Source organism: Macaca fascicularis, chromosome 1 (assembly GCF_037993035.2).
Source record: "Macaca fascicularis isolate 582-1 chromosome 1, T2T-MFA8v1.1".
In the NCBI taxonomy this organism is placed as follows: Eukaryota; Metazoa; Chordata; class Mammalia; order Primates; family Cercopithecidae; genus Macaca; species Macaca fascicularis.
In genome coordinates this window covers 181,775,735-181,803,144 of record NC_088375.1, presented here as the reverse complement: position 1 = coordinate 181,803,144, position 27,410 = coordinate 181,775,735, and the positions used below count along the sequence as shown (strand labels likewise).

General features: G+C 48.3%; 1 protein-coding gene across 18 annotated transcripts in view; it reads right to left on the bottom strand.

Annotated features, from left to right (window-relative positions):
* Positions 1-1,656: 1,656 nt before the first annotated feature.
* The window catches only part of ECHDC2 (enoyl-CoA hydratase domain containing 2), a 50,807-nt gene continuing 25,053 nt past the window's right edge, over positions 1,657-27,410 (bottom strand). The window contains exons 1-10 of one of the 18 annotated variants that reach the window (XR_010578435.2): positions 27,209-27,396; positions 18,033-18,100; positions 17,865-17,952; positions 13,999-14,085; positions 12,682-12,774; positions 11,205-11,261; positions 10,771-11,006; positions 4,271-4,321; positions 2,853-2,900; positions 1,657-2,022 (exon numbers count right to left, since the gene is read on the bottom strand). Coding sequence is in view for 16 of the 18 variants with exons in the window: in XM_005543343.4 (XP_005543400.2) it covers positions 1,945-2,022; positions 2,853-2,900; positions 4,271-4,321; positions 10,819-11,006; positions 11,205-11,261; positions 12,682-12,774; positions 13,999-14,085; positions 17,865-17,952; positions 18,033-18,100; positions 27,209-27,329 (879 nt within the window). In the remaining 2 variants the exon portion in view is untranslated. Of the gene's footprint in view, positions 2,023-2,852; positions 2,901-4,270; positions 4,322-6,379; positions 7,047-10,770; positions 11,007-11,204; positions 11,262-12,681; positions 12,775-13,998; positions 14,086-17,864; positions 17,953-18,032; positions 18,101-27,208; positions 27,397-27,410 lie in introns of those variants that run through there. The other 17 variants (XR_012420097.1, XM_005543343.4, XM_045370941.2 and 14 more) reach the window with 17 other exon arrangements.

Genomic DNA, 27,410 nt, shown 5'->3' with positions numbered 1-27,410 from the left:
TTTTAAGACTAGATTTTTGTGCTTTTAGCTGGCTTGGTTCAGATTCTTAACTAGAGTACCATGTACTCTAGTTCCTCAAATGAGGAAGAAGCTTATTCTTATTCTAAACCATGTTCCAAACTATTACCAGAGTCCAACCAGATAAGCAGAATTTGTAACCTTACTTCCTTCCATAGTCCTTAAACTGTACTGTATTTTTTCACACTCTTGCATGATTCCAAAAGGGTATCTTCCTGACCTGGGTTCCAGCACTTCAGAACATTGTTATCAGATGCTAGCTTATGCTGATGTGAGGATGTGTTATGGGAACCAGTGTGTTAAGTCCAATTCTGTACAAGACATCCCTTCAAGTTCTGTGTCATTCACAACAATCCTCATGGGTAGGTGAGTTTTATTTTCCTCACTTAACAGATGAGAAAAAGGAAGTTCAGTAAGGTGGTGAGTTTCCTGGGTTGTCATAGCTCGTGTGGTTTGTGCTGACTGTAAAGGCCTGGGCTCTCCTGTGTTACTCTTCCTTCCAGGATGCAAGCATAACCCTGGGAGCACATTTGTATTTTGCAGAAATCGGCAATGTTATTTACATTGTATCCATGCCCATGGTTTAGTGACTCTAGGCCAGGCTCAGGCTCAGCTTAGCCAGAGCTCAGATCCAGTTGGAGGATGACTGCAAGGCCATAGCTTAAGATGTAGCCTTGGTACCAGAGGAGGGAGGGGTACTGGGACCAGTATGGTTATGTATCAGCCTGCTCTTGGTTTTCTAAGTGTATCAACCTCTTCCTCACCTTTGCTCATGCTGTGTCAAACTTTCTCTTCTGTCCTTGAAATGTTCCTTAATCCTTCAGGCTTCAATTCCAGTGTTACTTGCCCATTTCCTGATCCTCCCTTCTTTCCATTAGAGTTAGTTGCCCCCTTCTTCTCAGTGCTCCTAACTGCTATGAAAGAGTCTCCTGGAGGCTAGGTGTAGTGGCACACACCTGTAATCCCAGCACTTTTGGAGGCCTAGGTGGGTGAATTGCTTGAGCCTAGTAGTTCAAGACCAGCCTGGGTGACATGGCGAAATCCTGTCTCTACAAAAAATACAAAAATTAGCTGGGCATGGTGGTATACACCTATAGTCCCAGCTACTCCAGAGGCTGAGGTGGGAGGATCACTTGAGCCTGGGAAGTGGAGGCTTCAGTGAGCTGAGATCACACCACTGCGCTCCAGCCTGGATCCTGGGTGGCAGAGTGAGACCCTGTCTCAAAAAATAAAAAGATTTTTCTGCCACCCTATAGTTTACAAAGGGTTTCACAGTGATTATTTCATTTGGTTCTCACAAAAACACTGTAAGTTAACAATTAAAATGTATTTATTGACTATGAAGTGTTTTTATTTTGCTAAATCTTCACAAGTTTTGTTTTGTGGGTGAGGAAGCTGAGGCCCCGAGTGTTTAAACAATTTGTCCGAGGTTATACAGCAAGTAACTGGCAGAGACTGGGATCTGCAGTTTGACTCCTGACACATGTTCAACCAATGTCAGAGTTTATTTATTACCTCTGTTGTCCACAGGAAGAAACTAGGGGTACCTTAAAATCTTTTGACAGCTCTAGTGAGTGAGTGCCTGATAACTGAGAGAGGTCAGGGGCTGAGAGCCAATGAGACCAAGACTCAGAGAGATCTAATTTCATTCTTTATCATTCAAGTAGAGAGACAGGCATTTTCCAAAGCAAACCCAACCCTCGTGATTATTTCTAGCCAGGGTGAAGCTAAGGAAGGCAGCAGTAGGTGGTAGGATCAGCACCTTGGTTCTAGGCATCACGCCAGTCATTTGATCTCCATCATCATCTTTGTGAAGAAACGGAAGCCTGGAGAGGTGAAATAATGAAGGCAGTCCGGCCACAAATCTTCCTTCTGGATCCTGCTCTTCAGGGCATGCATCTCCCAAGCTGAAGGTTAAAGTGGGGGTCATTCACCAACAAATGTGGGGGGCCGCTTCTCCCTGAAGGCTGCCATGCCCTCTAGCCGGTCCCGGGTTGGAATGTTCTGCAACAAGGTACAAAATACTAGTTTTGGGGTAGCAGGGCCGGAGGCCCAGAAAGAGTTGCTTAAGCTTGTCCAGCCCATGACAAAGCCAGGGTCCGAGTGTTTCCATTGTCTCTGGACTCTGGTCTTGAGGCATGCAAAGGTGTAAGCCTCCGTGGCTGCTTTGTCTCCTGGGGAAGACAGGCCAGCCTTTGTATCTCTGCGCCCATCGGCATTAGCCTCCCTCGCACACTGCTTTCATGCTTTCATGCCTCCAGAGAGCTCACTGCCTTCTGCAGTGTCTGACGTGAGGCTGCTCAGTAGAGAAGAAAAATTCTTTACAGTAAGAAATCTGGCTTTGAATCCAGGTTCACACTAGTTTCTCCAAGTCCCAGCACCCCTTAGGAGTATTTTGGGTATCTGTTAACCTGGAGATTAGCATTTTTTACTCACCCATGAGTAAGAGATTTAAGAGGTCAGTCCCAAGTGTACACCCTTACATTGAACACAGCTTGCAGGCTACAACCAAGCCCTTGACCTCCCAACTCCAGCCTGGCCTTTACAGTGGCAACTGATACAGAGGCAAAAGAAGTGCTTCTTCCTCTTAAGGACCTGTGTTCTGTGATTCTCGGCATTAAGTGGGCAGGATGTACCCCAATACATTAGATGGTTGAGGGAAAAGTCCCAGAGAGAAGCACTGTGGCTCTCCTCAAGCCACTCCAGGTGACTTATGCGGGAGGATGGATGGGGTCAGACTGTGTTGAGAGGAACCTTCTAAATTGGTCATGTATTATACAAAGTCCCTCCAGCCTGGCCCAGCCTATGTTAACAAGCAGGCATGGGCTACATACCTGGGCATAGCACATCCCTTCAATGGCCATCCCAGATGCAATGTCCACCTGCAAGAAAGAAGTGCTCCCTGGATTGGTCTGACCTTGTCCATCTTCACCCACACTGGAAGCCAGCCCACCCTGTTACCTACAGACATCTCTATGTGAGCAGAGATAGCTATGAGAAGGAATTCCCTTCCTAGAGAAGGAACACCATAACTATGACAAAACAGTGCTGGGAGAAACCAGACAGACTGAGACATTTTGCCAGAGGAGTTCAGTGTTCCTCCTTCCCATCTGGCTGCCTCACCACGCTTCCTGTCACCCCTGTTAATTCCTGGACCTTTATGACCTCGCCCCTGGCAATTGCTTCAGCCTCTAGGGCTCACTGACTGGCACTTAAAAGCCTCGTTCTAAGAGAAGTACCGTGTGCGTGAACTTAATTTTCACAGCAAGGGTTAGTGTCCCTATTCTACAGCTGAGAAACCTGAGGCATAGAAAGGTGAAATAGTTTGTTGAAGTTCACAACAGTATGTGGAAGAGCAGGTCTTTGAACCCAGACAGCCCAGTGCCAGTGCTTCGAACTTGCACACAGTCCTCTTCCCTCACTCTCATCTGGTCGAGCTGCTTGCTTATCCTCCTCTGTGCCTTTGCTCATACTTTTCCTCTGGAATTCTTATCCTTCCCACAGTCCAACTGTAGAAAATATTCTTTAACCCAGCACTGCCCAGTATGGTAGCCACTAGCCACATGTGGCTGTCAAGCACTTGAACTGTGATTAGTGGGAAGGAGAAATTGAGCATTTTGCTTTTAATTTAAAAGCCACACGTGGCTATCATAATGGACCACAAAGCTCTAACCTCTCTGGGGGTGTCAGCATGGTGCCATTATCCTAGATTTGTGTCTGTAGCTGCCCCCTCCCATCTTGGGGGCAGTGACCATGTTTAACTCATCTATCTGTATCCCAATTGCCAGCTTTGGTCTGGATTCAGTATGTGATGAGTGAATGGATGGGTGAGTTGAGGTGGGCAGATGGATCAGCCACACCCAAGGCATCACCCCAAGCCCTGCCCTGAGGCCACGTTACTGACTGCCAGCACAAACCTTGCCGCATGGACTGGGAGCCACACGGACCCGGGTTCTTCCTACTCACTTCCTCTGAGACCTTGGGCAAGTCATTTACCCCTTCTGAACCTCAATCTCCTCCTCTCTCCAGGGGAGAAAGATGAGGATAGAATGTAAACAATAATATCATCTGGCCAAACTTCCAGTTTGCAGATGGTTAAACTGGGGTAGAGAGTGAGGTCAAAGTCTGTTAGAAGAGTCCACTTCCTGAGTTCTTTCCAGCTGTGCTGTCAGTCTGTCTGAGCTCTGAAAGCACTGCGTCCCAGCCATGACCAACTTCAGTGGCCCCAAGTCCCAACCCAAAACGCTCTCACCTCCATTCCTCGGTCAATGGCTACTTTGCCCAGCCGCACAGCAATGGGGGCCTGGGGAAAAGCAAAGTCTTGGTTGAGGAGGGACTCAAGGCTGATAGTTGCAGGTCTGAGGTGCACAGCTTTGTTTTGAAGGAGGGAGGCAGATGTCCGGGTCTAGTTCCAGCCATTCTACTGACACGTAGTTTCTTTAGCGTTAGTCCTATAACCTGTTAGCTGAGGTTCTTTTTCCATCATGAAGTAAGCCAGCCTCTGACCCTGAACACCTGGGTTTCAGGTGTCCTTCCAACATGCACAACATAACTAGTTAATAAAGTGCTTTCCTCCCCACGGACTCATCTAATGGTGCTACCCACACTTCCAGCTGGTGTCATCACTGATCACCCATTTTACAGCTGGGAGATTGCAGTGCAGGGAAGTGAAGCACTTGGCTGTGTTTATCCAATCATTGGTGAGACTTGGATTGGACTCCCAGCCAGCTTTCCCACTTCCTCAACCTCATTTCAGCAAATGCCAGCCTCTGTGGTAAGCAGGTTGTACGCCAGCAGAGTGAAACAAAGTCAGGGTTAGGAGCTTGGGCTTTCCAGTCGACAGGGCTGAGTTGAAATCCTGATCTGCTGGGCGGTGCAGGGGTGGGGGTGGGTGCATTTTAATACAGCCACAGAGAAGCAACAGTGTCTGCTTTGTCACTGGCCTTGGTTCCACACCAGCCCTAGCACTCCAGTCTCAGCCCCACTTCCAGGCAAGGAGGAATTACTCCTTACATCATATTATTTGAAGTGTTTAAAACTTGCTCAGGAAAAGTCAATTTTTAAAGTATATTAGCATAAAAACTATAAATGAAAAAGCTAGCTACATAAAAATGAAGAACTTCCAATTGGGAAAAACACCGTGAATGAAAGACAAAAGTAAAAAACTGGGAAAAACGGCTGGGTGCGGTGGCTCACGCCTGTAATCCCAACACTTTCGGAGGCCAAGGCGGGTGGATCACTTGAGGTCAGGAGTTTGAGACCAGCCTGGCCAACATGGCGAAACCCCATGTCTAATAAAAATACAAAAATTAGCCGGGTATAGTGGTGGGCCCCTGTAATCCCAGCTATATGGGAGGCTGAGGCGGGATGCTTAAACCCACCAGGCAGAGGCTGCAGTGAGCTGAGATCGGGCCACTGCACTTCAGCATGGGTGACAGAGTGAGACTCTGTCTAGAAAAAAAAAAAAAAACTGGGAAAAAGAATTATAATGCTTATGACAGATGAATGTCCTTGATTTACAAACATGTTAGTATAAAGTAACTTTTAAACCATTTACAAAAGCGTATGTAAAGGTCCTTCACCGGAAAAGAAATATGAACATGAAGGATGTCCAGCAGCTACATGCTTGAACGGCAAAACAGTGAGGTACTGTGCCCTTTCACCTCAGACCAGCAAATACTAAAATAGCAATAGGCGTACTACTGCCGAGACTGGGGAAACCAGTATTTACATACATTATTGATAGAAAAGTAAAAGAGTATGCCTCAGGAGAGCAGTTTGGCAAAAACTGGAAAAATGCTGGTGTGCATGCTCTCTCAGAGCTGTGGCTCCTGTAGGCACTTTTATATTAACTCCACCTGTCTTGTGGTAGCAAAAAGATAGGAACAACAGAAAGGTTTAGTGTTGGGGTACTGGTTAAATGTACCCTAAAAAAGGGTAGGGAAGAATAGAAAACAAAACCTTTGTTTCGTTTTATTTATTTATTTTTTATTATTATTTTTTTGGAGACGGAGTCTCGCTCTGTCTCCCAGGCTGGAGTGCAGTGGCCGGATCTCAGCTCACTGCAAGCTCCGCCTCCCGGGTTTAGCCATTCTCCTGCCTCAGCCTCCCAAGTAGCTGGGACTACAGACTCCCGCCACCTCGCCCGGCTAGTTTTTTGTATTTTTTAGTAGAGACGGGGTTTCACCATGTTAGCCAGGATGGTCTCGATCTCCTGACCTCGTGATCTGCCCGTCTCGGCCTCCCAAAGTGCTGGGATTACAGGCTTGAGCCACCGCGCCCGGCTGTTTCGTTTTATAAATGAAGGTTTATAAATGTTTTGTTATATAAAATGAAGGTTTTGTTTTCTATTCTTCCATGTGTGAATTCTTTACTATGCATATTTAAAATTTGTTAGAACCAGATTAGCCTCGAAAGATATTTCTTGTCCTCTAAGTCATTAAAAGGAATTAATTTAAATATGTAAGCATATGTGCATAATACACGTCCTTCCATATGCAATGGAAATTTCTGGAAGAGTATGGAAGCTTAATAGTGATGATCTGGGGGGAGAGAGGGATTGGGGAATGAAGGGCTGTTTGGGTTGGCTTGTGACTGAAGGGTTACTGGGATGTGGGACTTCCACTTTTAAAACTGGGAAAGCCACAGGTAAACCAGGACTAGCTGGTCGTCTTGCCTTTGATTTTTACCTTATGCCCTTCTTACTCCTCTGTTCTTTTAGATTTGCTTGCCATATGAATGATTATTTAGGTAACTACCCAATAAAGTAATCTTAGCCAGGTGCTGTGGCTCACGCCTGTAATCACAGGGCTTTGAGAGGCTGAGGCAGAGGATTGCTTGAGCCCAAAGAGTTTGAGACCAGCCTGGGCATCACCGTGAGATCCCATCTCTACAAAAAATAAAAAATTAGCTGGGCGTGGTGACTTGCACCTGTAGTCTCAGCTACTCAGGAGGCTTAGGTGGAAGGATCACTTGAGCCTGGGAGGTCAATGCTCCAGTGAGCTGTGATCATGCCACTGTGCTCCAGCCTGGGCAAAAAAAAAAAAAAAAAAAAAAAGTACCCTTTAATTAAAGAAAGTTAAAAATAGTATGTACATATGTTTGTGAGAAAACAGCCAAATTCTAGCCAAGTTAGTAGCTTGCACCTGTAGTCCCAGCTATTCAGAGGCTGAGGTGGAAGGATGGCTCGAGCCCAGGGCTTCAAGGCTGCAGTGAGCTATGATCGTGCCACTGCACTCCAGCCTGGGCAACAGAGCAAGATCCTGTCTCTAAAAAGAAAGTTAAAAAACACAGCCGAATCCATTTCTCAAAGTGTAATGTGTATTTACTATTTAAGAAAGAAATCTGATGCAAACTGAGGATATTGACAGTTTTTTTCTGGGCTGAGAAAACTCTGGAACCATTTGCTACCCTATCAGAGTGATTTGTCCACTAGATGGTGGCCATCTACACTATCCCTGGCTCCCACCTATCTGGGAACCTTTATTCTGAGCACCCAGTAACATAGGTGGAAGTTGAAGTTTCGTTTTTCAGGTTGACCCAGAAGGTCTCAACTGTGGGATTACTCACGCCAGGACTTGTTTTTGGTAGACTGGTGTTTTGGTATACAAAGCTACTTTTAAGTACTGAAAATATCAGTAATTATATAGTACCATTATTTCAGTATATTTGGAAATCTGAATTGTTTTGTGATTGTTATTTAGTTAATGCAAAAAGACAAACCCTATAGTCTACAGGTCTAGGTGTGAAAGCTGCAATCAGCCACTCCCTTGAGTGACCCAGAGTTCTGTATTAGTTCAGAGACTTTCTAACCAAGTGTAATAGAAACCTGACAGCATTAATATTGTCTAGGCAACAGCATCAGACTCTTCATTTATATATGATGAAACTTAAAAAAAAAGACAAATGCTTTCAAAAAGCTATAGTCCCTGACCCCCAAATTAAAGAAGATCTGTTTTAAGAAGTATTAGGATTATTTACATTTAAGAGACAGGAAAGAAAGGATTTTTGTTCAAAATTATACTATTTTATTTTATTAACAATCTTGCTCTGTCAATTGGGCTGGAGTGCAGTGGTACGATCTCGGCTCACTGCAACCTTCACCTGCCGGACTCAAGTGATCCTCATGTCTCAGCCTCCTGAGTAGCTGTAATTACAGGCATGAGCCATCTTGCCCAGCTAAATTTTATAATTTTAGTAAAGACGGGGTTTTGCCATGTTGGCCAGGCTGGTCTCAAACTCCTGGCATCAAGTGACCCGCCTGTCTTGACCTCCTAAAGTGCTGGGATTACAGCAATGAGCCACTGTGCCCAGCTTCTTTTCTTTTTTAATACAAGTGAGGTCTCACTATGTTGCCCAGGCTGGTCTAGAACCCCTGGTCTCAAGCAATCCTCCTGCCTCAACCTCCCAAAGTGCTGGGATTATAGGCTTGAGCCACCATGCCAAGCCAAAATGGTTACTTTTGTATGATTAATTCAATATACATCAATATTAAAATGATGTATGGTTAACTTTGTTTTGTGATATGTTTGTAAATGTTTATATTTGAAATGCATTAAATATTTAGTTTCAGTTTTTAAAATTTTGTACATATTTTACTTTTTTTTTTTTTTTTTATTCTGAGACAGAGTCTCACTCTGTCGCCCAGGCTAGGGTGCAGTGGCACGATCTCAGCTCACTGTAACCTCCGCCTCCTGAGTTCAAGTGATTCTCCTGTCTCAGCCTCCCAAATAGCTGGGACTACAGGCACATGCCACCATGCCCGGCTAATTTTTGTATTTTTAGTAGAGACGGGGTTTCACCATGTTGGCCAGGCTGGTCTCGAACTCCTGACCTCAGGTGATCCACCTGCCTCAGCCTCCCAAAGTGTTGGGATTACAGGGTGAGCTACCACACCTAGCTTACTCTCTTAAAATACCTTTTTTATATTGCATTCTGTATTGTGCAAAATAAATGCCAAAATACCAGTGTTGTTTTTTTTCTAATACTGCAATCACTCTTTGTGATCTTGATGAGCAACTCACTGAACTTTTATGGGTTTTCTCACAAATAAAATGGGGATAATCAACTCAACTGGATTGTTCTAAGAGTTGAGACACTGTATTAAGGCACCTAGCATTGTAGGCTAAGACAAATTTATTATAAATTAGTCTAACCTAGCTCCATTTCAGCCACTTTTAATCTTTTTTTTTTTTTTTTTTTTTGAGACGGAGTCTCGCTCTGCCGCCCAGGCTGGAGTGCAGTGGCCGGATCTCAGCTCACTGCAAGCTCCGCCTCCCGGGTTCACGCCATTCTCCTGCCTCAGCCTCCCGAGTAGCTGGGACTACAGGCGCCGCCACCTCGCCCGGCTAGTTTTTTGTATTTTTAAAGTAGAGACGGGGTTTCACCGTGTCAGCCAGGATGGTCTCGATCTCCTGACCTCGTGATCCGCCCGTCTCGGCCTCCCAAAGTGCTGGGATTACAGGCTTGAGCCACCGCGCCCGGCCCACTTTTAATCTTTATGGAAATTTGGGATTTCCTCTACTCAACCCCCTCTATCCTGGGTCCCCTTAGAGTTGGGAGAAGCCAGCAGACCCTCACAGGGCCTTGGAGACCCCAGCCAGCCAGATCCCAGATATCCCTGCTGAGGGCTTTGGGCCCTCAGCTGGTAGGGTTGTGCCTGGGCAGAGCCTAACCTGCTCCCTAGTACCTTTTTGGGGTACCATGCTGAGAGGTTATTATTTGAGGATTTTTAAATTTTTTTCTTTTATTTCAATAGATTTTAGGGAACAGGTGGCTTTTGGTTACATGGATAAGTTCTTTAGTGGTATTTCTAAGATTTTGGTACACTGTACCCAATGTGTAGTCTTTTATCCCTCACCCCCTCCCATGCTATTTGAGGATTTCTTTAATGAAGGTGTTTTTTTGGTTGTTTTTTTGCTTTTTGTTTGTTTTTAGCAATGGGATTTCACTTTGTTGGCCAGGCTGGAAGTGCAGTGGTATGATCAGCTTACACAGAGCTGCAGTAGCAGCTTTAAATTCATGGGTGCAAGCAATGCTTTTTCCCAAATAACTGGTATTACAGGCTCAAACTACCACATCTGGCTAAAAAATGAATCCTGGCCAGGCACGGTGGTTCATGCTTGTAATTCTAACACTTTGGGAGGCTGAGGTGGGAGGATCACTTGAGTCCAGGAGTTTAAAACTGCAGTGAGCCATGATTGCTCCTCTGCACTCCAGCCTCGATGACAGAGTGAGACCCTGTCTCTTCAAAAAAAAAAAAAGCTTAATACATGTCCAGCATGTTGTATTTCAAGAATATCTCCAGCAGGCAGTATGGTAGGAAATATGGGTTGGAAGTTCTGTATCCATTTTAGAATCTTGCTTTTCAGTCTTTGGGGTTTAAGGCTGTGCTATACAGTATAGTAGCCACAAGCCACATGTGGCTATTAGCATTTGAAATGTGGCTAGTGTGAATGAGGAACTACACTCATTTTCTCTAATTTAAATCATTTGACTAGTGGCTCCCATACTGGATAAGCACAAGTATAGACCATTTATCTCATCTCAGAATGGTCTACTGGACAGTGTTACATTCGGAGGGCTTTCAAGCCCATTTGGTTCCAGTCCTTTGGAATTCCATTTACATTACATTTTAATTCAGAATTAAAATTTGACTTGTGTTTACTGGATCATTAAACTCTGAAGAAGGCTAATCATATGTCTCTGGGTGAATGGAAGTGCAGCCCAAGGGGCACCCTGCCCGACACTTGCCTCCCCCATGACTCCGGCCCTCCCTGCGGTGCCGAGCTGTCACCACACCTGGGGCAGGATCTCCTGGGCCAGTGCTCGTGCCCGGTGGTAGGCGGCGTCACCCTCCTTGTTCTGGGCCACAGCGTGATTCACCAGCCCCAGTGCGTGGGCCTCTGTTCCACTAAGTCGTCGGCCCGTGAAGATGAGCTCCTTCGCCAGGGCCACCCCCAGACAGCGTGGCAGCCTCTGAGTCCCTCCTGCCAGGATGGAGGGGCAGGGTGTGAATCAGCATGGGAAGTGGGAATCTAGAGAAGGCCCAGGCTGGGACTCAGCCAAGACTTCTCAGAGGAGCAGAGTTCAGATAGGAGGGCAGAGCCCGGAACAGAGGGCAAAAAAGGAAAGCAGCGAAGGACCCTGATGGGGTGGATTTGGGCAGGTGCTGTAGTTCCAATTACCTGCCCCCGGGAGGAGCCCTCGCGTGGTCTCAATCAGTCCCATGATGGCCGAGGAAGCTGCTCAGATAGAACAGAGTGAGGCCTCCCTCCCCCATCCGGTCCCTCAGTGCTAATCCCTGGGACCGCACCTGCCTCTGCTCTCTACTCGCCCCTCTAGCCACTTCCCCCATGGTCTGGCCACAGCCAGGACTCTCCAGACTGCCTTTGGAAGAGCCCTAGCCCAGAAGTCAGGAGCCCAGGCCCTTATCTCACCACACCCCTTTGGTGGAGTTGTGTCACCAGCAAGTCCCTCACCCTTCCCAAGCCTCAAAGGTGGAAGAAAGATGGCTGGCCCTCTTCTGTCTGCTTCAGAGAGCTGCTAAAGATCACGCAAGGTACGACTCTGGGAGCAGAGAGTTCCCAGGAGTGCCCCATACCGATTTGTGGATTACTATTAATAGGTTCTCTGGCTTAGCCCTGGCCTGACCTAGAGTGTCAGTGACTCCTGCTCCTGCTACGGTTGTCTCTCCCAGCTTTGTCACAGCCTGAAATTGCCCTGACTGTTCCAGTCCGTGTCCTGAGTTTTTGCTTCCTTCCTTCAAGAAACTTGCCTTGACTGACGCACGCCCCCAGGTCTGTCTCCTTTTCTGAATTCCCTCAGCATGGGCCATGTGAACGTGGGCAGAAGGGAGTGGGTTTTACATGGACTCCCTCGTAGTCTTCCCCAAACCATGTGAGTCAATCGCCTGAACATGGGCATGTGAGAAGCAGAGTTGGGGCTAGACCAGCCTGGTATTTTGGTGCCTGGACACCTGGTCAGTTCCTTCTCTTTGATCTGCATTGTGTAGACAGAAGCGACTTTCATGCCTGGAGTTACACATTTTTACATGTCTCCTGGGGTGGCAGGAGAGAGCAGGTGGGGGGAGAAGAGAGGACATTCAGACTTTGCCTAACTGCATCCAAGAAGGCTGCTCCTAATCACCAGGTCAGTCACCTGAAAAAATGATCCAGTTATCTTCTTTGTCTCCTCCCACTCTTCAAACAAAGCTCAATTGCTCAGAACAAGTAATGCAAATTTGGCTGGTGCCAGTATTCCTGCCCAGGCACCTTTGTGATGAACTCAGCCATTGACAAACTATCCCTGGGGCTCACCTGTTTCTGAAACATGGCAGATAAATCTGACTTGGACAGAATGGGAGGATTGGACATTGCTCTTTGACCTCCTTGGCTCCTAAGAGCAATTGCTCTGAGGTTGGTCAAATATTCCCAAAATGAAGGAAACAGGTTCTGACAGGTCACAGATACTACAGCAGTTAGTGGCTGTACCAGGAGGGGAAGCAGCTTCTGCCTGAGCACCCTCTGTGCCCTGCCTTGCCTTAGTTTTGCTTTTGGTTTGAAGCCAAGAACGGTGGCTGACTGCAGAGTGCCCAGACTCACCCTGTTGCACTCACCCCCAACTCCCTAGCCCCACCCTCTGCCCCCAGTCCTGGCCCAGTACCTGCCACTCGGAGGTCACAGGCCAGGGCAAGCTCCAGGCCTCCGCCCAAGGCAAACCCATCCATAGCCGCAATGGTGGGTGCAGGGAAGGCTGCTGTGGAGAGGAAGAAGGGCTCAGCCTTCGAGGCCCTGGTGGGACCAGGACAGAGACTCAAGGCTGGGGAAGGGAAAGCTGGTTGGGACAGAGGCCTCAGTGGACCCAGGTCTGGGGACATTACATGGAGCCTCAGCCAGATTATCTTATTATTTATTTGTTTAATTTTTTTTTGGTACGGAGTCTTGCTCTGTCACCTAGGCTGGAGTGCAGTAGCGCGATCTTGGCTCATTGCAACCTCTGCCTCCCAGGTTCAAGCGATTCTCCTGCCTCAGTCTCCTGAGTAGCTGGGATTACAGAGGTGCGCCACCACACCCGGCTAATTTTGTTTGTTTGTTTTTAGTAGAGACAGGGTTTCATCATGTTGGCCAGGCTGGTCTTGAACTCCTGACCTCGTGATCCGCCAGCCTCAGCCTCCCAAAGTGCTGGGATTACAGGAGTGAGCCACTGTGCCTGGCCTCTTTTTTTTTTTTTTTTTGAGAGGAGTCTTGCTGTTGTCGCCCAGGCTGGAGTGCAGTGGCACAATCTCAGCTCACTGCGACCTCTGCTTCCCGCAGCCAGGTTATCTTAGAAGCCAATTTTCCCTTTAGGGAAAGTTATGGAATCAGCCAGGGAACAGGAATGGGAGGATGGGCTGGATGATGCCTGTGTAGGCCTAATCTGCTGGCCTCCCTGGCACCTGCCTTTCTGTGTGCCAAGCCCTGTGCTGGGTGCTAGGAACTGGGAACACAGAATGAATCAGACATAGCCCTTGTTCCCATGGGGCTCAGTCTCATGGGGAAGACAAAGTGTATCAGGCATTAGTGACCCAGGATCATCAGTGCTCCAATAAAAGGAAGCTCGGAGGGTGGGTTGGGAAGGCTTCCTGGAGGAGGAGATACTCGGGGGCTTGAAGGATGAGTAAAAGTTCAAGTAACCAAGAAGGGGTATCCCAGGCAAAGGGAAGAGCAGTTGTCAAAGCCGGAAAGCATGCTTGGGGAAACTGACTTGCTTTGGAATGGCCAGGCTTGAACCCTGAGGGTAGACGCAAAAGCTGAAGAGCCAGAGCTCCTTCTCTGGGAGAATTGCCCTCTGTCATCCTCCCCCAACCCCCTGGGAGAGGCATCTGTCTTCCCACAGAACTCCCAACAGAAAGAAGACTCTCCTTAGATGCTGGTGGGGTGGCGGGGCTGTCATCGGCAGGGACCCCAAACCCCCTCCTCCACCCCACACCCAGATCCTCACCGATGTCATTCATCAGGCCCCGGAGTCGCTGGACAAACACCCCCACCTCTGCTTCACTCATCTGTTCCCGCTCCTTCAGGTCTGCACCTGCAGATGGCAAGGAGTTGGTACCAGCCCTCAGGAAAATGGCACTTTACGGAATCCCAGGCGGTTAAAGGATCCAGCAAAGAAGACCTGAGGACAGGCAGCCAGCGAGGAAGGAGAAACACCAGGAACCCGGGCAAGGAAGTCAAGGCAAAAGAGCAGCATCAAATGAGGGTGTGACAGCAGAAAGGTGAACTGGACTCCATCAAAACAGAAACCTTCTGTGCATCAGAGGACACTATCAACAGAATACAAAGACAACCCACAGAAATGGCTGGGTGCAGTGGCTCATGCTTGCAATCTTAGCACTTTGGGAGGCCAAGGCAGGTACATCACCTGAGGTCAGTAGTTCAAGACCAACATGGTGAAACCCTGTCTCCACTAAAAATACAAAAATCAGCCGGGCATGGTGGCAGACACCTATAATCCCAGCTACTCAGGTGGCAGTCAGGAGAATCACTTGAACCCAGGAGGTGAAGGCTGCAGTGAGCCAAGATCGCGCCAACTGCACTCCAGCCTGGGTGACCAGAGAGACTCTGTCTCAAAAAATAAAAAAGAAAAGACAACACACAGAATGGAAGAAAATATGTGTAAATCATGTATCTGATAAAGGATTAATATCTAGGATATATAAAGAACACCTCCAACTCAACAACAAAACAATCCAATTCAAAAATGGGCAAAGGGCCAGGCACAGTGGCTCACACCTGTAATCCCAGCACTTTGGGAGGCCGAGGTCTTGAATAGATACTTCTCCAGAGGAGATATACAGATGGTCAATAAGCACTTGAAAAGTTGCTCAATATCATCGTCATTAGAAAAATGCAAACCAAAACCACAATGAGATATTACCTCACATCTATTAGAATGGCTTTCAAAACAAACAAAAAGTTGTCATGGATGTGGAGACATGGAACCCTGGTGCATTGCTGGTGGGTTCCAAAAAGTTAAACAGAATTACCACACAATTCTAGTCCTAAGTATATACCCAAAAGAGTTGAAAGCAAGGACTCAAACAGATAGTCTCTCCTTATCCGTAGGGGACTGGTTCCGGGACTCCCTCAGATACCCAAATCCACAGATGCTTAAGCCCCTTGTATAAAATATTGTAGTATTTGCAATATGACCTATGCTCATGTATCCTCCTGTATACGCTAAGCCAGGGGTGTTCAATCTTTTGGCTTTCCTAGGCCACATTGCAAGAATTGTCTTGGGCTACACATAAAATACACTAACGATAACTGATGAGCTAAAAAAAAAAAAAAAACCACCAAAAAAACTCATGTCTTAAGAAAGTTTACAAATTTTTTTTTTTTTTTTTTGAGAAGGAGTCTCGCTTTGTCGCCCAGGCTGGAGTGCAGTGGCGCGATCTCGGCTCACTGCAAGCTCCGCCTCCTGGGTTCACGCCATTCTCCTGCCTCAGCCTCCCGAGTAGCTGGGATTACAGGCGCGCACCACCACGCCCGGCTAATTTTTTGTATTTTTAGTAGAGATGGGGTTTCACTGTGTTAGTCAGGATGGTCTCGATCTCCTGACCTCGTGATCCGCCCGACTCAGCCTCCCAAAGTGCTGGGAATACAGGCGTGAGCCACCGCGCCCGGCGAAAGTTTACAAATTTGTGTTGGGCCACATTAAAGGCCGTCTTGGGCCACATGTGGCCCAGAGGCCAAGGGTTGGACAAGCTTGCTCTAAATCATCTCTAATACAATGTAAATACTATGTAAACTGTTGTACTGTGTTGTTTTTATCTGTATTATTTTTTATTGTTGCATTGTTATTTTTGTTATTAACATCTTCAATCTGAGGTTGGCTGAGTCTGTGCGTGCGGAACCCGCGGATGCGGAGGGCTGACGGTACTTGTACACCAATGTTCTTGGGGACATTCTTCGTAGTGGCCAAAGGTGAAAACAACCCAAGTATCTATCAACAGATGATTGGGTAAACAAAATGTGATATATACACAATAGAATGCTACTCATTACAATAGAATGTTACTCCGTAAAAAGGAATGGAGTTCTGACATTTGCCACAACTTGGAGGAACCTTGAGGACATGTTAAGTAAAATAAGCCAGACACCAAAAAACAAATACGATATGATTCTACTGGTATGAGGTATTTAGAATAGATAAATTCATAGAAACTAAGTCCCACAGAGGTTACCTGGGCTGGAGGGGAAGGGGGAAGGAGTCACTGTCTGAACAGGCTGAGTTTGTTTGGTATGATAAAGAACTTCTGGGAGTGGATAGCAGTGACATTGCACAATATTGTGAATGTACTTAATGCCACTCTGAATTGTACACTTAAAAACAGTTAAAATGGTCAATTTTGTGTTATTTATATTTCACCACAATTTCTTACAGAAGCGGGCACAGGACGCAGCGGCATGCAAGTGGGCAAGCGCCTTGGCAGGAAGAGTGACCGTGGTGAGGTGCTCCAAGGCCAGATGCAGGGGTGAGCAGGAGTAGGGGGTAAATAGACTCTTCCAGTCCTAGGCTACAGGAAGTCAGAGCTGGGAGAGCCTTTGGAAGTCTTTGATCAGTTCCAGCCCTTCTGTGAGAGATGGGGAAACTGAGGCTCAGAGAGGGGCAGGAACTAGCCCAGGAATTCTAGAGCTAGTTGAGGCAGACCTGACCCTCATGCAGCCCCTTCCTTCTCTGTGCTTAGCTGGGAGAGTGACGAGCGAAGCTAATGGGGGAGAGCAGGTGTGACGTGACCTTCACAGAGGTCAGAGATGGAGCCAAAGGAAGAGGCCAGGGTAGGGTAAAGACCTCAGGCAGAGCAGCTGGGTCAAGCTGACTGGTCTGTGCACTTGTCAGCACAGACCCCAGGCTGGGCACCCTGACCCTGACAGCTCAGACCTAAGGGCTGAGCCACCTCCCCTTGAAATCTCCTGAGCATCATGCTACCCCTTTCCCATCCCTCCACAGTCCCCTCCTGATCCACAGTGGCCCCTGTCGGCCCCTCCCCAGCCACCCTCCAGAGTTCGTTCTCAGCTCAGCTCTACTGGCAGCTGACTTGCTTCTTGTGGGCCTGGTGTGCATTTTTCCTCCAATCTCTAAAATGGAAGTTCATGGTGCTCGCCCAGTTGTGAGGACCAAATGACACAGGGACAGTGGAAGGCTTTGGTGACAGGGAATAAGATCCTATTGGTAGGCAAAGGGGCATAGAGTTCCATCTTGGCCACTGACCTTATGAGCATCTTTGGGCTCCATTTTCTCTCTCTCTTTTTTTTCCCCCAGGCTGGAGTGCAGTGGTGTGATCTCGGCTCACTGCAACCTCTGCCTCCCAGGTTCAAGTGATTCTCCTGCCTCAGCCTCCTGAGTAGCTGGGACTACAGGTACCTGCCACCATACCCAGCTAATTTTTGTATTTTTTAGTAGAGAAGGGGTTTCACCATGTTGGCCAGGCTGGTCTCTAACTCGGGCCTCAAGTGATCCACCCGCCTCAGCCTCCCACAGTGCTGGGATTACAGACGTGAGCCACTGCAGCCGTCTTGGACTCCATTTTCTTATTTCCCCCGTGAAGAGTCAGAACAAAGCATGGCATAGCCGAAATAACTAGGATCTAAGGGTTAGAGGGGCCAAGTTTCAACTAAAGTCTATCCTACCTCTTACTAGCTATGTGATCCTAGGCAAGGGAATTTTCCTCCCCGAGTCTGCATTCACATCTGTCAGATGGCAACAATGAGTCCCATACTGGAGCTGATCTGAGGCTTTCCCCAACCCCTGGAGGCTGGTGGGCACCGCGCGGAGCCCGGATGGCGGCAGGAGAGAGAACCTACCTGCACAGAACACACCCTTCACTCCACTTCTGAAGAGCAGGACACGCACTTGCCGGTCCTCCCGCAGCTGGGCCAGAGTTTCCAGCAGCTACAGAGGACACCCAGTTAGATCCTCCCAGCCCATCCCCAGCCCATCCCCAGCCCACCCTGGCGCCCACCCTTTCTTACCTCACTGACGAAGACGTTCCCCAAGGCATTGCGGGCACGAGGTCTGTTCATCAGAATCTCAGTGATCCCTGTAAGAAGTCAGGGCAGCCATGGGCAAGTAGCTGGCTCTGCCTAATCCTGAGCTGTGGGCTGGGGACTGGAGGCAGGAGGCCTGGGCTCTGGGCAGCCTCTGCCCTAGATGACCAGAGTGACTTGGCACAAGTCACACTCAGGCAGGCCTCAATTTTCCCAACCATAAAATGGAGGGAAAACCCCTTGCTCTTTCTGCCTCAGAGAGAAAGTGGAAGGGCTTGTAAACCGTGGAGCAAAATCGGGAGGGGAAGAATGACCACCACAGTAGCCCTCGCCTGCTTCTGCCGTTGTTAGACAGACACACACACAAGCATACCTGCACCCATGCACCTTCTTTAATTTTACAACTCCCTCCCTCCATATTAATCTTTTCTTTTTTCTTTTTTTGGGGGGATAATTTTTCATTTTTTCTTTTTAGACTGGGTCTCAACTCTGTCACCCAGGCTGGAGTACGGTGGTGTTAACATGGCTCACTGCAGCCTCGACCTCCTGGGCTCAAGCAATTCTCTTCCCTCAATCCCTGAAATAGCTGGGACTATAAGCATGCGCCACTACCCCTGGCTAATTTTTGTGGTTTTTTTTTTGTAGAGACGAGGTTTCACCATCTCGCCCAGCCTGGTCTCAAACTCTTGAGCTCAAGTAATCTGCCTGCCTCGGCCTCCCAAAGTGCTGGGATTACAGGTGTGAGCTACCACGCGGCCTTAATCTTTTCTTCACAGCAGACTTCTTCCTCTAGATTGTGAGGAGTTATAAGGCCAATACTCTTAAAACCACCACCCAAATCAAGAAACAGAACTGTGCCGGCCACCTCAGGAACCTCACCACACACCCTGATTCAATCATAGCTCCCTCCTTCCCCCTGAATAAGTAACTCTTTGACTTACAGTAATCACCTCTGTATATTTCTTTATAATTTTTTTTTTGAGACAGAGTTTCGCTCTTGTTGCCCTGGCTCACCACAACCTCCGCCTCCTGGGTTCAAGTGATTCTCCTGCCTCAGCCTCCCGAGTAGCTGGGATTACAGGCATGTGCCACCACGCCCGACTAATTTTGTATTTTTAGTAGAGACGTGGTTTCTCCATGTTGGTCAGGCTGGTCTCGAACTCCTGACCTCAGGTGATTCACCCACCTCGGTCTCCCAAAGTGGTGGGATTACAGGCGTGAGCCACCAGGCTTGGCCATTTCTTTATAATTTTATCACCCAGGTGTACATCCTTAGGTATCATAGTTTAGATTTGCTAATTTCTAAAATTGCCATGTGTCTTTTAAGTCCTGTTACAATCCTGACGTGCTCCCCACGACCCTGTCTTTCCCTCAGAGATTATCTGTGGAGGAGCCTGGTGCATTTCACCTATAGGGTTTCTCAAAGCCTGGGTTTTGCTAACCGCACAGTCATGGGGACAGATCAATATGATCCTCTGTCATAAGAAGTTAGCAACTAAATACAGAGGCTTGGTGTTCTGTCCTGTTTGACAAGACAGTAACCCTGGCCCCACCTGTGTAATGTACTTTCACCAGCAACAGCCAAGCTTCTTGGTAGTTTTCTATACTCATTTAGTCACTTTCTTACCTTCCATTCACTCAAACCTTCTCCAACCTAGGTTCCAGCACCATCACTCAGCAGACATTATTCTCATTAAAGTGATGAATATAGCCACATCACTAACCAAGGGACACGTTTCTCTCCTCGCCTCAACCTCGCGGTGGCAAAAACCTCTGCTGACAGTAACACACTCCGCTTGATCATTTTCTGCTTTGGCTTCTTAGAATAATATTTATTTATAAATAGATTATTTTCTTAGAGCAGTTTTAGGGTCACAGCAAAATGGAGTGGAAAATACAGTTCAATACAGTGCACATATATACTCCCTGTCCCTACACAGGCACAGCCCCTTCCGCAATCCCCATCTCCGACCAGAGGCACGTGTGTTGCAACTGACGAACCTACATGGATGCACTGTCACCACCTGGGGGCCCTAGTGTACACTGGGGTTCGCTCTTGGCGGTGTACACTCTGTGGGTTTGGACAGATGCATAATGACACATACCCGCCTTGGCTTTGGCAGGCCCCCATTTTCCTTCCTTCTACCTTTCAGGTGATGCCTCTGCACTCCTTCACTGCTTGTCTTCTGCCCAATTATTTTAATTGCCTAAGTTCCTTAAGGCCAATCAGATTCTCTTCATTCGCTCATTTGTACATTTATATATTTGCCATGTGCTGGCCTCTACTGGACACCATGATTCCAGAGACCAGGACAGACTCAGGGCCTGTCCTCATGGAACCTACAGCCTGGGGGGGGAGACAGACATTAAACAATTACTATTTGTGAGGAGAACTTGGAGAAAAAGGACAAACAAGTAAGGGGCATCCAGTGGGCAGAGGGGAGCCCTAGTATAGAAGGTCAGCAATGAGTTCTCAGAGGACAAAATGGCCTTTAAGCTGAGAGCTGACAGGAGAGTAGGAACTGGCCAGGCAAAAGATGTAAGAGTGCATATGTGCATGTAAGTGTGCATGCATGGGTGCATATGTGAGTGTGTGCACGAGTGCCTGTGTGTGTGCATGCATATTGGCAAGGTGCAGGGAAGGGGGCAGTCCAGGAGAGGAGCCTGTTGCAGGCAGAGGGAGCGGCAGAGAAGAGGGCCCAGGTGTGGGACTGCAGGGTGCCTTCCAGAACTGGAGGAGTTCAGGCGGAGGGAGAGCAGGATAAGCTGAGGCAGGAGAGGCAGGAGGGACCTCCCTTCCACAGCTCACACACGCCTGCCTCCTGTACATCCAGGGCTCCCATGTGTGCCCAGGAGCCCAGAGCTCTCCTCTGCACCCTAGGCCTGAATAGCCAAATGCCTACTTGATATCTCAACTGATATGTCCTGCTCCATTGGTGAGCCAATGACCTTGCTATCAACCCAGAAGTTGATCCTGTCACCTTGCTCTTCCCTCACCTACAAAATGCACTGTCACTGAGGCCTGCTAATCCAACCTCTTGAAGAGATCTCAGGCCTCTTGGCTCACACCACTTCTCACAGCCATTAACCTGGCACAGGCTCTTTCCTGCATCCCTCGGATCACCCACCTGACCCTCGAGTCCTCAGTCTTGCTGCCTCCCAAGACACACATTCGTTCCCACACTTGGGTCACAGTCATCTTTCTTACCCCAATCTGACCACGTCCCTCCCCTTTCCCCTTCTTTTCCTCAAAATAAAGTTCAACTTCTTAATATCGACCACAAGGCCCCCACAGTCTGGCTCTTGCACCCACTCTGGCCCCAATCCTTTGGCCTTCAAAGACCCCTTATTATTATCTCCCAGGGTCCTCGGCTTTGTCTGTGAACAAGCAGTGTTTATGAAGTAGGCATTCTCAGTGGAAGCTGATCGGAGACACGGAAGGGCCAGTGAAAGCTTCAGGGCTGTCGAGGGACAGGGTTTCAGCCAGGAATTACAGAACTATGGCTAGGGGCAGAACTGTAACATTCAGGCAAACTGGACTTCCTTAGCCTCCCCAGAAACCTGCAAAGAGCTCTTAGAGCCCAGCAGGTCTGGAGGCTCCAGAGAGGTGTGCAGATGGCCATCCGGTCACTTCCAGCTCCAGGGCTCCAGGACAGAAAATGGGGCAACTCTGGAGAAGAGACTGCAGTGGATACAGAGATGCCAGATCTGGAGGAGTCAAGGACCCTGACCCCCACAAACTTCAGAACAGTCTAGATCCAAGATCCCCAGAGTGGCCCTCGTGTTTACATCCTGAATAATCCCCTCCCTTGCATGTGGGTGGGACCTGTGAATTGCTTCTAAGCAATAGTGTACAGCAAAGGTTATACAAGGTCACTCCCGAGATTAGGTTATCTGGCAAAGGTGAGGTGACTTCGGTAATTCGGTTATAGTATATAAAAGGCTCTGTCTTATTAGAGAAACTCATGGGCCTAAGGAGCGCGTCAAGTAGCAAAGGACTGCGGGCAACCTCTAGGAGCTGAGGGTGGCCCCCAGCCAACAATCAGCAAGAAAATAGGACTTCAGTCCAACAACCCCAGGAGGTGAATTCAGGTCTCAGCAACCTGAGGACCTTGGAAGCAGATCTTTCCCATCAAGCGTGGCCAACTCCCGACTGCAGCCCCGCCTGGCAAGACCTGAAGCAGAGAACTCTGCTAAGTTGTGCCTGGACTTCTGACATACAGAAACTACAAAATGCTAAGTGTGTGTGTGACTTTGAGCAACAAAGTTTGTGATCATTTGTTAGGTAGTAATAGAAAGCTGATAAAGGCATGGTGTCCAGGGACTGGCAGACCCTCCTCTCTCTGCTTTCCTGTTCTTTCCTTCCATTCTCTCTGGCTGACTCTTATCTTTCAGCTTCATCTCCTGTCTCCACCTACATCTCCCTCTCGCAATACTGACTGCCAAATCTTACAGCCCTCAGCTCAAGCCACAAGTCAGCCACACCCCCACCCCATGGCCTTGGGCAAACCACTTCACCCTTCTGGACTTCAATTTCCTGATCTGTAAGAGAAATAATAAAAAGGTTATTGTTAGGATTAAAAGAGATAATGCACATAAGTATCTTGCCAGAGTTTGTGTAAAACGCCCAGATACTAGGGCAAGTCTCGGACCTAATACAGTGTCTGAACTTTAAGCTGGGAGCCCCCCAGGAGCCAGGCAGGGTGTCTTTGGCTGCCAACATTCAATTGTGCAACATTCAATTTGTACTACCACATGCCAGGTCCTGGAGAAATAGAGAGGAATCAGCCAAGGTCCTGTGTTCTTAGCCTAGCCCCGATGCTGGGAACATTGCCCTTCTAGCCCCAGTAGCGGGGATGGGGCTATGCTGCACCCTTCCCACTCTTACTGAACCTACCATAACACTGAGCAGCTGACCTAGGATCACTTCTGTCCAGATGGCTTGGGTCACAGGCTAGGTGGTGTGGGTAGGAGTCAACAGAAACCACTGGAAGGGTTGGGCATGGTGGCTCACACCTGTAATCCCAACACTTTGGGAGGCTGAGGAGGGTGGATCACCTGAGGTCAGGAGTTTAAGACCAGTCTGACAAACATGGTGAAACCCCATCTTTGCTAAAAAGACAAAAATTAGCCAGGCACGGTGGCACATCCCTATAATCCTAGGTACTTGGGAGGCTGGGGCACGAGAATCGCTTGAACCCAGGAGGCGGAGGCTGCAGTGGGCCGAGATCACGCTACCGCACTCCAGCCTGGGCAACAGAACAAGACCATCTCAAAGAAAAAAAAAAAGGAAACCACTGGAGGGTAGTATGGAGAACAACTGGTTTAACAACCAACCCTTTACTATACAGAAGGGGAAACTGACGTCCGGAAACAAAGAGGATTTGCTCAAATAACAGCTGGACCCAGCTGGCAATCCTCACTCTCAAAGAGCCAACAGCCTAGGAGGGAGACAAGTTCAGAAACACAAAGCATAAAAGGACAGTGTCAGGGAGAGGGCAGCAGAGCAGGGAGTTCCAAAAAGATTTCCACAGGCAGAAAAGAAGGGAGAGGAGCCAAGTCAGGGCACAGCTAGAGCAAAACACAGAGGTAACGCACCTTCAAATGAGTCCATGGGTAGAGGAGGGAGGATGGAAAGGTCAGCTTGTGGTGGAGAAACCTTGAGTGCCCAGCCAAGGAGTTGAAGGAGAGCCATTAATTACAGTCATGCACAGCATATTTTAGTTGGTCAGCTACAGACCACGTATAAGACATATAAGTCCCATCAGATTATAACGGAGCTGAAAAATTCCTATTGCCTGGTGCCACTGTAGCATCATAGGGCAATGCAACACGCAAATGCTGGTGGTGAGGCTGATGTAAACTAGCCTGCGTTACCAGTTGTACAAAAGCACAGCACATACAATTAGGCCCAGAACATAATACTTGATAATAATAATAAATGACTATGTTTTGGGTTTATATAGTTACAATATTATTTTTTACCATTATTTTAGAGTGTACTCCTACTTTTTATTTTTAATTTTTTTGAGACAGGGTCTTACTCTATTGCCCAGGCTGGAGTGCAGTAACATGATCATGGCTCACTCATGGGTCACTTTGGGCTCACTTGCAAATATCAGGAATCCTTGATATCGGACAGCCTTGACCTCCCCAGCTCAAGCCATCCTCCCACCTCAGCCTCCTGAGTAGCGGGGCTACAGGTATGCACAACCATGCCTGGATAATTTTTGTATTTTTTGTAGAGAAGGGGTTTCACCATGTTTCCTAGGCTGGTCTCAAACTCCTGGGCTCAAGCAATCTGCCCGCCTTACTTACCCTCTCAAAGTGCTGGGATTACAAGAGTGAGCCAAGTGAGCCACTGTACCAGGCCTGGCTGAGTGTACTCCTACTTATTTAAAAAAAAAAAAAAAAAGTTCAGTGTAACACAGCCTCAGGCAGGTCCTTCAGTAGGTGTTCCTGATTATTATCATAGGAGATGACAGCTCCATGCATGTTATCGCCCCTGAAGACCTTCCAGTGGGACAAGATATGGAGGCGGAAGACAGTGATAGGCCTAGGCTTGTGTGTGTGCTTATGTTTTTGTTTTTAACAAAAAAAAGTTTAAGAATTAAAACTTTAAAAAGCTTATAAAATAAGGATCTAAAGAAAGAAAAATTTTTTTTGTACAGCTGTACAATGTGTTAAGTTTTAAGCAAAATGTTACTACAAAAGAGTCAAAAAGTTGAAAAAAATTAAGTTTATAAAGTAAAAACAGAGTAAGCTAAGGTTAATTTATTATTGAAGAAAGAAACATTTGTAAAGTAAATTTACTGTAGCCTAGGTGTACAGTGTTATAGAGTTTACAGTAGTGTACAGTAATGTCCTAGGCCAGGTGTCCCCAACCCCCAGGGCTGTGGACCCATCCCAGTCTGTGGCCTGCTAGGAACTGGGCCACACAACAGGAGGTGAGCAGCTTCATCTGTGTTTATAGCAGCTCCCCATGGCTTGAATTACCGCCTGAGTTCCACCTCCTATCAGATCAGTGGTGGCATCAGAGTCTCATAGGAGTATGAACCCTATTGTGAACTGCGCATGTGAGGTATCTAGGTTGTTGCACGCTCCTTATGAGAATCTAATGCCTGATGATCTGAGGTGGAACAGTTTCATCCCCAAACCATCTGTCCCCCTGCAAGTCCGTGTGTTTTCCATGAAAACAGTCCCTGGTGCCAAACCAGTCCCTGCTGTCCTAGGCCTTCACATTCACTCACCGACTCACCCAGGGCAGCTTCTAGTCCTGCAAGTTCCATTATGGTAACTGCCCAATACAGGTGTACTATTTAAATAATCTTTTCGACTGTATTTTTACTGTGCCTTTTCTATGTTCAGATAAATAAATACTTACCATTGTGTTACAGCTGCCTACAGTATTCAGCCCAGTCCCATGCTGTCCAGGTTTGTATTCTAGGAGCAACAGGCTATACGCCACGTAGCCTCGGTGTGCAGTAGGCTATCCCATCTAGGATTGTGTAGGTACACTCTGTGATGCTCCCACAATGACCACATCACCTAATGATGCATTTCTCAGAATGGAGCCCCGTTGTTAAGCAATACATGACTGTATGAGAAATAAAGCCGCTAAGAACAGTGAAGAGTGGTTCACCACCCAACCTCAAGTTCAAGGGCAGCAGGTAAAATGTAACAGTACTCTGGTGCCATCAGCCCCAGTGGAAGGCAGAACCCGCAGCTTCTAATGTGAACATCAAATGACCCCAACTCATTCCCTGGGAGGGCTCGGTGTGTGATCTCGTCCCCATGCCTCCTCCGCACTGTCATCTTGGTTTCCGTCTCTCCTTCTCTCACTGACTTTTCCTGCCCTTCGTGCTCTCTGGCAGGGGCAGAGGCTTAATCTGCTGATCCCTGTCATTCTGTTTTGGATAAAATGATTCCCGACATTCGCAAGTGAGCCTAAAGGTCTTTAACCCATGATACTTTTGTATTTACAGATGTACAAGTCTGTATTTTGAGTCACCGAATTACTAGAAGAGCCAGTGATTACCTAATGGTTGAGAACACAGGCTTTGAAATCAGACCTGATTCAAATAACTTAACCTTCTGTGTCTCAGTTTTTAAATCTGTAAGTGGGGAGAATAATCTTGACTAATCTTGACTGTTTTAAGAGCTGTTGCCAGTTGGGTAGTGAACTAAGCATGAGATTGGGGGTATAAGGTTCAGCAATCCCACCTGGTCAAGGAAATTCTCATCAAGTGGGACATTAGGTGGCCTGTCCGTTTCCACTGAAGGTAGTAGATGCACACTTGGGAACAGTGGGCAACAGCAGGGGGCAAGGAACTGGATTTTATGGCAAAGCCCCCCTTCAAACTTGGTGTTAAGCCAGTAAAAAGGAAGCAATACAACGAAATGTACAGTACAATGCCATCTGTGTATCAAACGCAGGGAACAGGGGATGAGATCGGGGGAGGAGACCCAAGACAGGAGAAGCAAATGAGGAGCGTTTTCAGCATCACTGAATGCTCCACAAGTCCAAACAACAAAAACGCAACAGGCGATCGGAGGCGTTTTCTGCCAGTGACCCGCGAACTTTGACCGCCCCCTCCCCATACTACTCTGGATCTTGGCCAAAAGACGGAGAAGCAGCAAACTTTTCCCTGGAGCCAGATGACGCAAAAGTTCGCTAGCGGCCCAGGGCAGGGGCGCAGCTGGAGAAGCACCCTCCTCACTCCGCCCCGCTGCCGCACTGGGCTCCCAGCTGTCGCCGCACGCCTCCCGGGATTGGCTCCGCTGCTTCCACCCCCGAACCGGGCCAGGACCCTTGGCGGGGGAGGGGGACGCGCACTTGACAGCTCCTGGCCTGGGGGCCGCTGGGCCCAGTCCTATCTGTGCGGACCCCGCTCCCCTTCCACGCAGTCGGAAGACCCCAAAGGACCTTTGAGGAGACCAAGGTTGCCAGAGGCCTCCCGCCCCCAGCTACAGTCCGGAGCCCCTAAGGCGGCCGCCCACCTCTCGGGCCTGGAGCGGCTTGGGGCGCCTAGAACTGGGATGGAGGGACTGGAGATCGAATCCTTCAACGCACTGAGCAGCCCGCCTGCCCGCCCCCGGCTGCCTCCGGGCCGGCCTCGTTCCAGTCGCGTCATGGGCGCGCCCCGGGACGGCGCATTTACCTTGGTCCGGACCCGCCAGGGCGCGCACTTGGATCTCGGAGCCCCCGGCCGCACCATCGGAAGCGCAGCCGCGGGCCCGAAGGGGCCTCCAGGGGCGCAGGAGGCACAGGACGCGCAGCATCGGGGCGCAGGCTGGGAAAGAAGGCGCTTCTTGGGTCCTGCACCGTCTCGGCTCCCACTGAGAGCTCGAAGTTCCGGCGAC